Source organism: Equus przewalskii, chromosome 28 (genome assembly GCF_037783145.1).
Source record: "Equus przewalskii isolate Varuska chromosome 28, EquPr2, whole genome shotgun sequence".
Classification (NCBI taxonomy): Eukaryota; Metazoa; Chordata; class Mammalia; order Perissodactyla; family Equidae; genus Equus; species Equus przewalskii.
Window position 1 is genome coordinate 35,973,340 of NC_091858.1, and position 13,365 is coordinate 35,986,704.

General features: G+C 38.2%; 1 protein-coding gene across 2 annotated transcripts in view; it reads left to right on the top strand.

Annotated features, from left to right (window-relative positions):
- CSMD1 (CUB and Sushi multiple domains 1) overlaps positions 1-13,365 on the top strand; it is a 1,831,060-nt gene that overhangs the window by 1,575,854 nt on the left and 241,841 nt on the right. For both annotated transcript variants that reach the window (XM_070598372.1, XM_070598373.1), the window contains exons 31-33: positions 4,869-4,985; positions 8,989-9,102; positions 10,509-10,604. In XM_070598372.1, the coding sequence (XP_070454473.1) occupies positions 4,869-4,985; positions 8,989-9,102; positions 10,509-10,604 (327 nt within the window). The remainder of the gene's footprint in view (positions 1-4,868; positions 4,986-8,988; positions 9,103-10,508; positions 10,605-13,365) is intronic.

Sequence of the window (13,365 nt, forward strand, 5' to 3'; positions counted from 1 at the left end):
GAGATTTATAAAACATGTGGGCTACAGAGTCCTTCTATCCTAAGTTGATTAAAAACTAAAAGGAGAGGCATGTGGGAGCTTCACGAGTGGAAATCCACTTCGGGGAGCTCACAGGAGGCGGCGGTGGACTGCACGGCCTGCAGGAGGACAGAGCCTGATCTCGACCATGCGGGTCAGGACCTGGGGCTCCCAGGGCAGCACAGGCTCCCACACAGGACAGCACGGGACACTGAGGTTGGGGGAGATGGGCGCTGAGCCCTCACAAGTTGGGAAGCAGGTCCAGTGGGAGGCCCTGTGCCCACTGTGCCCCCTCCCTGACCTGCAGGAGGGTCCTTGTGGACATGAGCAAGGAATCTCACCTCCTCCCCATTTCCTGCTCTCTCGCTGTCGGCCATCGCCCCCACCCGCCAGCTCCTGAAAGGCCTGAGCCACCCGCCTAGATCTTTGGTCCCCCAACCTCTGGGGAGAGAGGACCTCACAGTGGGGCTGGGGCAGGGGCCCAGGGTTCTCAGTCTAGAGCAGGACTAAGGGGTGTCTCTCTTCTCAAGTCAGCTGAATCCTGTCTTTACCGCCCGGGGCTAAAGGGAGAAGAACACGTCCCTCATGAGTGTTGGGAGGATGAAATAGGAATTGCATGAAGGTCTCCGACAAAGTAGATGCTCAATAAATAGAAAATCATAATTCTGTGTGTAAATGGCACACATAGTCACTTTCACATAGCAAAGGACAGTGACCCCAGACTCCTGATCTGCCGTTGAATCAGCCTATCACTGTCGAGTGTGCAGTCACAGTATCTGCCGCGCATTTACAGGTACTGAAAATCTTAGCAGATGTGCTGTGGGAATAATGCATGGGTGCAGGCACTTAGACAACTTTGGGTAAAAGTTCTACTACTTGTTTTGTTTCCCATGAAATGATCTGTGCACTCCCTGGTGTGTCCATATCCTACTTCATACATCTCTGTAGACAGTATATAAGGGGACCAGTGTAAAAATAAGAAGCTAAACTGAGGAAAGATCATGAATTTTGGACTTTAAGTAATACTACTGTGGGAATTAAATTTGTGATAAATTCAAAAACAATTTGAATGTATGTTGGAATGGGAATAAATACTTTGGCCACAGAATAAACATATAAAAATGAAGTCATTTTGGGCATCAGATACGTAATCAAGTTTTCAATTAGAGATTATTTCTTCTTTTTTCTGTTTTTCCTTTTTTTTTTTTTTCAAGGAAGATTAGCCCTGAGCTAACATCTGCCACCGATTCTCCTCTTTTTGCTGAGGAAGATTGGCCTTGAGCTGACATCGGTGCTCATCATCCTCTATTTTATATGTGGGACACCTGCCACGGCATGGCTTGATAAGCAGTACTGGGTCCTCCCCTGGGATCCGAACCAGCGAATCCCAGGCTGCTGAAGTGGAGCACATGAACTTAACCACTATGCCACCCTGACAGCCCAGAGATTGTTTATTTTCCCATATCTGAAAGCCTGTGAAGTCAAGCAGAATTTCTGTTTTCCACAAGCAAAGTGCACAAAACGTAAATTTTTCCTTATGCTGTTTATTTACATTTAAATAAAACTCAAAATTCCAAATCCTTAAACCAGACATGACTTCCCGCAGTCTGTTTTGGGTCTCTCGTGGAGAACAGCACATCGTGTGCACGAAGCAGGGTCTGTGGCTCGTTCAGATGATCAGTTAAACTCGGGGATTTCTGCTGTATTTTAACCAGTTTAGCAGTTTATCTCGGATGGGGTGCAGTCAGTGCGTTTTCCACACGTTTGTTTTAAATGCGTGAAATAACTTTTTCTTAGTGATTCATCTGTTGCCCACAGTTTTTGTGCTTTGACATTTGCTACAGAATTAGGACTGAAGCTAAAACAGCCTGGGGGCCCTTCCAGGGGTCCGAATGGCTTGTGTTTGCCTGTGTTGTCTTTGGTTTACATTCAATTTGCTTTATGTGTGATACATATATTCCAATTAACCAAATGGATGAGGAAGTTTCTTGTTACCATCTGCAACGAGTGCTGTTGCAAATCTTTACTCCTTTAGGAAATGATCTTTTCAATATGTTAATTACAGAATGGTAAGCACATATTGATTTTTCTTCTATCTCATTAATATAAAAGAATTTCTAACACCAGAGAGACCATGCCTATTTCTTAGATTAACACGGTAACCTGGACGGAATAATGATTAAGAATGTAATGAAAATTCTCTACATATTTTCTCAATTTCATAAATGTTTCGTCGTGTTCTAAGTATGTAGCTCTGGTGCTTATCTTTAGCATCTCAAGAACCTGTAGGCATAAGCACCATTTATCAAGATAGTAGAGGACTTTGCCAGCTCAGGTTTCTTTCATTTCACCTTTATTAGTTGTTTTTTAGTGTTTTCTATTATCATAAAGTAATGCTCTTTTATCCTATCCTTGGACGAATAAATCTTTGTAGTTAACTTCAACAAACGTGTCAGACGGTGTCCTGGATAACATTTCTGCCTGGTAATTTGGGCATCATTGTCAGCCCAGGGATGATTTATTTTCACTTCTCATTTATACTCGTTGTTTAAAATTTCAAATAGATGCATTTTTTTTGATGGAAAGAGATATTGTGCAAGGATCTGCTGAATTTTATATGCCTAAAAGAAAGTACATTTTATGTGGCTAAAAAAATAAATTCCATTGTTTATTTATACAGAGTTCCCTCAGTATCCACAGGGAATTGGTTCCAGGCCCCCCAGAGATACCAAAATCTGAGGATGCTCAAGTTCCTTATGTAAAACAGTGTGGTATTTGCATATAACCTGGTGGATCCTCCTGTATACTTCAAATCATCTCTAGATTACTTATGATACCTAATACAACGTAAATTCTCTGTGAATAGCTGTGATACCGTATTGTTTAGGGAATAATGACTAGAAAAAATGTCTGTACATGTTCAGTACAGATGCAACCGTCATAAGCCTTTCGATCCAGAGTTGGTTAAATCTGAGGATGCAGAAGCTGCAGACACGGAGGGCTGATGGTACTTATTTTTTAAAATTTGAACTTTAAGCTTTTAAGGAAAAAAAAGATAAATCTGAAATAACCTGGTTGAATTTGCATGATTGAGTTTGGAAAAAAATTAAGTGATATATCTAAATGGGCAGAATGGGTCTCCTAGCGTTTTACTGAAAACCTTCAGCTTCGGAGTATAACTTATAGAAATTTCCTCCAGAAAAAGTCAAAAGTAGGAACTGGCCTGGTGGTGTAGTGGTTAAGTTCGTGCACTCCACTTTGGCAGCCTGGGGTTTGCAAGTTCGGATCCTGGGCACAGACCTACACACCATTCATCAAGACATGCTTTGGGTGGCATCCCACATAACAAAAAAGAGGAAGATTGACAATAGATGTTAGCTCAGGGCCGATCTTCCTCACACTCACACAAAAAAGTAAAAAATAATTTTTCCATTTAAAACTGTAAAAAATCAATATGAGTGTTTTAGAATGATAAAGTTATTCTGAATTAAGACATCAGCATGAAGATAATGCTTAGTTTAATTAATTCTCTATCAGTTGATCACAAATAGATCAAAGCTGTCAGATGTATAAGCTATTTTCCTTTGACTTTTAGAATATGTCTTAAGTTTTCCAAGCCATCGTAGGGCATGGCTTGGGAAATCTGACAGATCATTAATGAGGTGCTTTGACATTACTATCAACATATTCTAAGGAGCTTTGTTAATCGTGGAGAATGTTCTGTCCAACAATTAGGACTCAACAGTGTGCTAATTAACATTCAAAGGTTAAACATTTTATCTCTGGTTTCCAATTATTTTAGTGCTTGTAAACTGTCATATCAGGAAGAAATAAGCTATAGAAATACAGATTTTCTCAAACACTGAAAATAATTCTGAATTCCAATCTGTGAAGCTGTATCCAAGACAAGGACAAGTGTGGCTGGGCCACATGGGACGTGGCGCAGGTGCACTAGGCTAGCAGCTCAGAGCTTCTGTGGTAGTCACAGCTCTGCAACTAACTAGGTGAGCCAACTTGGACCCTTCTTCAGTAAAAATATGGGGAATTCAAGTACTGGCAATTTAATTCAAAAACTGCATATCACAAGGCTGGGATTTAATCGAATTTCTGTTTTCAGATGCTTAGAAAGAATATTTTGAACATCTGTGCTACACTGTTTTCCTGTTTTCTCAGCGAGAGCAATGCCAAAGTAAATAAGATAATCAGAGGGAAATAAAGACACACGCGTTCACACACACACACACAAAGCGGGGGGGGGACACCTCATCCTTGTCTCTGCCCTGACTCTCTAGTTACGAATTCACTCAGCTTTAAATGCAACTTGTAGGAGGAGACCCCAGAAGCATTAGTAATTATACCTGTTACTGTTGAACTTAATCCATGAGACGAAAAGTTAAAACAACAATTGCAAAAAACTAAAAAGCAATCGTTTTTTCTTTTAGTCCCATAGTAATATAAAAACAAGAGTAAACTGAAATAATCTCTGTCTCCTAAGTTGACATGGTGATGGCTATGGACCATAAAATTCTGGTGAGAATTTTAAAGTCACTTTATAGTTTGTCTTTATCAAACCTGTTATTATTGTTTGCATTATTATTTTAGCATGTCTGAGAGAGGTCTTAAAAATAACATTAGGTCTTCCTCCTAAGTTGAATTACTTTTATTCTAAACTGGTAAATCTTTGTTTGTCTTTTTCTTTTCCTCTGATGGCAGTTTTTCGCTTTAACCTTTTAGGTTTTAAGTGAACCTGGCACACTGCTCGTTTACTCCATGCTTTGATCCTCAGTCCGCCCGTCGCGGGCGGTGTTGTTACTGCTCAGCATATGATTTTCGGTTGATTTTACTTTCAGCTCCCTGCGGAGGCCAGTACTCTGGATCAGAAGGGGTGGTTCTGTCACCAAACTACCCCCATAATTACACAGCTGGTCAAATATGCCTCTATTCAATAACGGTGCCAAAGGAATTTGGTAAGCATTTCTTGGTATTTTTAATTCATTGTCGTATTTCTCTCAGTGTTCATTTTTTTGTTGTTTTATAAACAAATATTCCAGCTCTCGATGTCATAAAATAATATAAAAGAAGATAAGTCGTATTAAAAGTTGCAGGTTTTCCAAACGTATCTTACGTAATAGCCACTACAGTTCTTTTATCAATGTGATATAAGATGCTTAAATTCCCTCACAGGATCCTCATTCAGAATAATCAGAGAGATAGGTCAGCCTTTATTCTGATTCTTGTTAGAGAGCATGCTTCACCTGGTTGTTTTCATGTCTGAGGGCGGGTTGCGGTGTACGCGTGGTCAGGGGGTCACTGCCTCCCAAGTTGTGTGTTCTTGGCACATACATTGAGTGATCAGATGATGATGGAAATCACTGATGATTGAACACACCCTTGAATGATTAGAGGTGTAAAAGCAGGCAGAGCCCTATCTGACTCCTGGAAGCCTAATTTCCTGAGCTTTCCTCCTAAACTTTGCTTCCAATGAGCCAGTTTTCCAGAATGGCTTCATTTCTACAGGGCCTTCCCTGGGGGCTCTGCTGTGACGTGCTCAGCTCTGGGTTCCTGCGTCTCCACTCTCACACCTGACCAGGACAGTGTCTTTTGTGTTGGGTCCTTGTCTGGAGTAAACCAGAGAGTAACTTTTTAATTTTATAGAATAGTTTCTTTTTTCCAATAGTAAAATTAAAACCCTACATCATCAAGGTCTTTTCTTTACATTCAGAATAGCAGCCACCCACTCACAGAAATAAAGCAGATAAAAATTCTAATGTTAGAATTTGTTTGAGGCAAAACATTTTTAAAAATACACTTGTATGACAAGAAAGTGCATTGTGGAGTAAGAAGCTTGCATATGGGAGACAAATGATTTCCATGAGTTTCTGCTATTAATTATTTACGGGCTCCTTAAAATCTAATGAAAACCTCCACGGGCACTTACTTCAGCCTTAGGTATTTTAGAACACGAGCTCTTCATGAACTGGGTGATGCAAATTGATTAGTATCTTAAGCCAAATCATTTAGCTTCTACTTCCACCAGTTCTCAAGAATAGTTGAGTTCTCAGGCAGGGCTTTCCTTGTATCATCTGGCTGTGTTAGGGAGAGAGTGTGTCATGTGACACTTGAGGAATGAATGGATGGATGTGTTCATGGACCAGGGCAGAGGGACAAGCTTCCCAAAGTCAAAGAGCAGGTCCTCATATTCTGTGAATCAATGGCAGGTGTTACTCCCATTTAACAATGGAGAGACTGGGCTTCAAAATGTTTCCTTTGTTATAATAAATGGAGACTAAAACTTAGAACAGTTCCCAGATTTAGACTCTTTATGCTGGACCAATTCCTCCAAACCAAAGACCCTCATTTAGCCTCAGTTAATTCTGTATTTGAGTAAAACATAATTTTTCACATAAGTACTCAATAACATTGTTCCGATTACTACTTTCCCATGAATATTCCTCGTGTTTTTATTCATGGATACCCGACAAAATATATTTATCACAATGGAATGGAACAGCCATTCCTATGGTTTTAGTTTATTGCAAAATTTTGTTGAGTTGTCACAACACAATTATGATTTTTCAGCAGAAAAAACATTATACCCCCCATCTTAAATATTGAACCAAATTTCCCAATCTGAAAGGTTTAATGACATAAATTTATTATATTCCATCTGGGCAGAAAACTTTGCTTTGGAATAAAATAGTTAGATGGAGTATTTAATGAAATCTATACTGTCTTATCTTTGTTTTTTTCACTTCTTGTTTACTCTTTCCTGCAAAACAATTAATTCTACAATTGTGATAAGTGCCAAGATGAATAAAATATAGCCCGTGCCCCTGGGATGCCCACCAAATACTATGGGTTGGGGTGACTGTTGCTAGGTAAGAAAGGGCTGTCACTGTGGTGAACACAGGCTCCAAATGGGAAGTGACATGTGGGACAGCTCTTCAGATACCCTAATCATCTCCCCATTTTCATCAACAGCATCACCAAAGTATGCTTTCTAAAACAAGAATCTGATCATGGAAACACTTGGTAAACGTCTTTCACTCACTCCTCTGCCTGCAGTGCAAGCTCCACATGTTTCAATCTGGCCTCTGAGACCCTAAATCTCAGGCTGCCATGGTCTTCGCACCCTAATTCCCTTCCCGTTATCTGCTGAGTGTTAGCCAAACCAGACCATAAGCCACATTTGTCACTGCCAAAGTTTTGTTCTCTGTGTTCCACTTGTAGAAATAAATTCGTTGCATTCCATTCTTACACAAAAAAAGGGTTTAAAATCTCATTCTTTATGGACCAGCTAAATGCTCTTTCCCCCCATGAAGCATAAACTTTTCTACAGTTGGAAGCAATCGCTCCTAGGCCCTACATCCACTTTTTGTCTCATCCTTGTCACTTCCAGCCGCAACACAGACATCACTGGCCAGCCTATTGCTCTTGGCAGACGTCTGCATGTGTGTACATTTGGGTTGAGAGTCGGTCATAGGTCAGAACTCCGCCTTAGCAGCTGGTCAAGGAGGCTCCATGACCGTCTCCCCAAGTTCAATGCCACTCTCCTTTGCTGACATCTACACTCTGAATCTGTAGTTGCTGAGACAGCTACTGCACATCTTAGCCTGTGATAGTCCTAGAACGAAGTTTCTAACCTGATCATCCCTTTATTCTTAGTTTCCAGCATAAAGTTGATGCTTTCTAAACATTTCTTGAAAGAAAATAGGAATTATGTGCATATGATCCACTTTTGTACTATTTCAAAGACCCAAGCATTCTTCATACAGCATGATGAAGATTTAATTATTAGGGGGAGGGTGTTGTGAAGGAAGGAATCGTAGGAGCAAGAACCTGGCAAAATCGTAAAGTTTTCTCCCTCTTTCTTGTATTTACAGTACTCATCCATTGGCAAGATCCTCCTTGCTAATATGCTTCCTTTAACTGTGTTTCTCTCTGGGACACTGTAAAATCTTAAAATACAAATTTATGTGTTTCATATGTGTATATGTGTATATATATGTAATGAAGTGTATGCACACATAGTATATATAATGTAATACATAATATATATAAGGTAATAGAATATTTGTACACATATGGAATAGATCTATACACACACATGCTATTATAGTTAAATTTCCCTCCATTTTAAAATGCCAACATTTATATTAATTCTTTAATGAGTTCTGACATGTACAACTGACACACAGACCTCCATTTCTTGTTCAAAATGATTTTAGTGTAAACTTTACACATAAGTAAAAATTAGTTGTTCATTGCTTGTAAATAAATAACTAAATCACAAGTTTTTCTAAATAATTGTAAAGGACCTATGCATGAACAATTTGAGCACACAAACACTGATTAAATTTGAAGAAGTGAAATGCGTGGTTATTTGACCTAGAGGAGGCGTGTTCTTGCAACTTAACCTACGGGATAAATCAAATTGAAGAGTGGAATAGCAATAAGCAATTCCTATAGGATGTTGCTGAATCATGGGTTTAAACTGCAATGAGTTCCTATGAATTTGGCATTATGATAATCTTAGGGGAAGAATTTTAAATTAGCATGCTGTAAAAGCCAACAGATGTCTTAATCCCTATGCCTATTGTTCGTTGAATAAAATGTCATCAGTTACTCTAAAATAAATAGGACAGCGTTATGATTACTCTTCCACCATTCCAATGTATATTTATTAAAAGAAAAAAGAATCTTCATTCAATGTTGAAACTATACAGGGAACGGTAATTGCATGCTTTGTATTAAGTGTCAAGATCAAGAAGATCAAGAAGCAAAATAAAATTGTTTAAGTAGCTAAAAACTTTTAGCAAACAGAGAAAGTAAGTTAATATTTATTTTTGACAGGATTCTTAGAATCATGATATCTGGGGGGAATCCGTAAATATGAAGTACCACAAAAATCTCAGCCTCTCTTTCTTATGAAAGCGTGTTGTGCCCACCCCTGCCCCTCTTGTGTCACAGTGCTGTTTGGACAGTTTGCCTATTTCCAGACGGCCCTGAATGACTTGGCAGAATTATTTGACGGAACACACCCACAGGCCAGACTGCTCAGCTCGCTCTCTGGGTCTCACTCAGGTAAACTTTCAAAGACGTTTGTCTTTAGTTCTATTTAGACAGCTAGGGTGACTAATTTTAAACTTGTCTATTTGCGTGTGTGTCTGTGTGTAAAGAAGGAATTTAATCGTCTTTGAATTTGCTTACTTATTTAGTGAGATCTTATTTTTGATTTAAAATTTCAAGTGTATTTTTATCTCATGTATAAAACTGCCTGCCTTTATCATTTTACTTAAGAAGGTTGTAGAAAATATAATATCCATCACAACCAAAAAGGAGAACATCAAAAAGAAGGGTTAATAAACCATCTTGTGTGTTTTATTTTCTATTCTATGTGTTAGAATCTTCCTCCTGGAGATAAGCGCTGTTAACATCTTGGTTTAAATGACTCAAAACTTTAAATACATCACATAGAGACCCATTACACCCACACGTGTATGGTGCATATGCATATACACATACATAAAACAGGGGATATTATTTCAAAACTTGTTTTTTATCCCATACTTCCACTTAAAATCATATGTAGGGGTCTTTCTCTATAAAGAATATAAATATACACCAAATGTAATTGCTATTAGAGCTGAATAGTGTTCAGACTGATTAATGAAGCCCGATTTGTTTAATTCCACCCCTGACAGCGATGTAGACCTTATTTGTACCACTGCTACATTTTCATCATTTACCCAAGCAGGTCAAGTCATCTACTCCCATCACAGGCTTTGGCCAACTGAGGTTACAACTGGCTTATTTCCAGTTCCTCACTACTATTTATCAAAGGTTTTAAGACCTGTGTCTGTTACTTTTTACCAGGGTCCAATGATGTGATGTCTAGAAAAGCATCAGAAGATACACGTTTAAAATATTGATATGTACTAGCAAATTCAGCTCTGAAAAGTGTATGCCATTCACACGCCTCTCAACAGTACTTGAGAGAGACCATTTCCGTATTGTATGTATACTTTAAAAGGTGAAAAATATATTTCACGAGCCTCTTTTTGAATCCTTTAGTTTCTTTAATCAGCTTTGGTTTCAGAGACATTTTCTTAATTTCAAGTAAAATCCTAGCAAGCAGTTATCAAATAAAGGTGATCTGACTCAATGATTCACCCAAAACTTTGATTTCCCACATTATCAACTAATAGAGCTATTATCAGTGCTTTCTTCAAAAGAAAGCATAAATGAGATAATGATGAAAATCACATTTTAATAGAATATAGAGGAAAGAATAGAGTTTTCAAATCTTTCCAGAAACAGTGTGTTTGGGTCCTAAACCCGAAAGCGAAATTTTATAAAAGTTCAAAAATGAAACATGAAATTCCAAGTGAACAATTATTTTCCAAAATATTATTGTCTACCACAGCATTGTGTATTTTATGAATCCCATGTATTAGTTCTTTGTATTTTGCTTTCTGTTTTTTCCCTAGGTGAAACATTGCCTTTGGCTACGTCAAATCAAATTCTGCTCCGATTCAGCGCAAAGAGCGGAGCATCTGCCCGCGGGTTCCACTTCGTCTATCAAGGTAAATGTCACTCTGCAGCCTTCTTCAGTTTCTCCTCTCGCAGCACATACCACTGGTTTCAGCTAAAGCACCGAAAATATCTGAGCTGCGCTTTTTAAATATTTAAGAAATTGGAGGTACTCATGTATCTATAATAAAAATATTTAATAAAACTATTAAAATATTCCTTTTCACACTTAAATATGATATTTATACTACAAAGATCCAATAACACCTCCTTTATCTGGCATTATCAGGAGATAAATATTAATCAAATTACCTTTGTATGTTACCTTCACATTTTGCAAAATGATTTCAAGTGCGTTATAATACTTTAATTAAGTAAAATATTTCATAGTAGTTTATGTTTTAGTAAATGTTTTCATGAAATATTTTTAAGATACATTATACATTTCCCAGTCACTGATTGAAAAGGCAGTTTAACAAAACCAAACAAAACCCCAGTTACCGTCCAGGCTTCTGTTAGTCTAACTAGATCCCTTTTTTATTTAGTTGTGTCCTATTAACTTTTGGCACGTTGACACCTTTATATTTATAGAAATTTTGAATTTAGGGTTTGCTTTCGTCTTGTATATTCTTCCTATGGATTTGCAACCGTGCTGTGTGAGCTGCGCACACTCTCAGGAGCACAGAGCAAGTCGTCGGCTCTAGCTTGTAACGACTGTATGGAGTGAGATTCCGAAGAGATTGTCATCTTCAGACATGAACTTTGTGTTCACAAATAAGGGGCAAGGTCTCTCAGTTTGTCTAGGTCTCAGTTTTGCTTGAGACTAGTTAGATTACGGGCTGCTTTTACATATTTTCTTCAGAAGTGGAGGAGAATCACCTACCAGTCATGGTCTCTTTCTTTTAATAAAGACTTGTCCAGGAAACATGCTTCACAGCATCATATTTTTCACAAAATTCTGGAGAATAACAATCTATCATGTCATTCACATATCTAGTAATCTCACACTACAAATGCATGCCCTCAACACATTTCCTGTAACAACCTTTCAGTGTTCAGCAATAAGACGATTCGAAAAATAATGGATAGAGACTAAGAATAATATTTGACAGGCAAATGGGAGGGAAAATATCTCCAATACAGTTTCAGCAGCAGTTGCTTGAATGGTGATGCTGTTGGATTAAAATTAGTTACATTGTTCTAAATTATATCTTTTATTAAAACATAAATAATGAAAGGATTTTTTTTTAATAGACTTTATTAGCTGGTGGCCAGTTTAGGCAACTTAGCTCGTATCCAGACCTGATTTTCTTCAAATAAATTCTCTATTACTTTGCAGAAGCAGATTTACAAACCAAAGTGAGTTTGCATGACATGTAAAGAAACTGGACCACTTGATTTAAGTGCCTTTTTTGTCCTGGAAAAATTCAAGTTACTGGCATTGTCCGCCTTGATAAGGGGATTTCTTTGATTTTTGATGAAGATTAGAAAATCAGTCAAACCGTCAAATAAAATCTCTGAGGCAAACGACTCAATGTCTATCCTATTTTCAAATGTTATTCTCAGAAGTCAGGATTTTGAAAATTAAGTTTCTTGGCTTAAAGTAACATTGTATTATCATTAAAATGTATGAAATACAGAAAAGTAGAAAGAAAAAATTCTTTATAAAAGGAATATATCTTCCTTGTATTTAAGAATATACAATGAATCTGATAACTTAAATATTTTATAAAGTTCCAATATACCTCCTTTTCTTGCTTTGTTCCTACAGTGAGTTTATGCAAAAATTGATGTCTTTTTATCAAAGCACTATCCTTCTGAGGGAAAGCAGTAGGATCATGAATGCAATTTATAAATCACTCAGGAACAGCTGGGAAGGTTTCCAATACGTAAGAAAAGTTAAATTGAACATTGCCTTCTGAAAGACACTAGTTATACAGAAACCTAGAAATGATTTGAACTCTGTTGTATGAAAACTTTCTGAATAATGCTTTCATCTACCACTTATGGCTTCATTCTTTCATAAGTTATTAAAACTTAAAATTGCACAGGGACTTTATGACTTCCACAGTTATAGGATATCTCACCCTTCTTAACAGACAGACAGTCTGTTATAAAGAGCTGTTAGAGACATCAGTGAAAAATAGGTGTAGCAATATCAGGATGCAGAAGAGCTGCATATGACCCAGGTGTGCCAAGAGGGCTCCTCTGGCCCTCTGCTCCCGGCCCTTCCATGCCATCCTGGTTAATGACGTGGAGACGTTGATAATGAGGATGTTACCATCTTTCTGATCTTGTGAAGAAATGGAAGTATAGAGGTTTTTGGGTTTTTTTTAACTTTTTTTCCTGAGGAAGATTAGCCTTAAGCAGACATCTGCCAATCCTCCTCTTTTTACTGAGGAAGACTGGCCCTGCGCTAACATCCATGCCCATCTTCCTCTACTTTATACGTGGGACGTCTACCACAGCATGGCTTGCCACGAGGTGCCATGTCCGCACCGGGGATCTGAACCAACGAACCTTGGGGACGCTGAGGCGGAATGTGCGCGCTTAACCACTACACCACCAGGCCAGACCGAGTTTTCTTTTTCTTTTCTTTTTTTTTTTTTAAAGAATCCTAAATAACTTATGTTTTTGCTGTTTTTTATTTGTTTGTTTGGTTTTCATGCACCTTGGGAGTAGAAGGGTACATTTGAAAAGTGTGAAGCAGAAAAGAGAGGGAGTTAGGACCAGGGGCACCCCAAAGAAGGCTAATGGGGTAACTCTTCACATTACAGCGCTTTAAATATGCCTCGACTTTGTTTGTCCGTGATG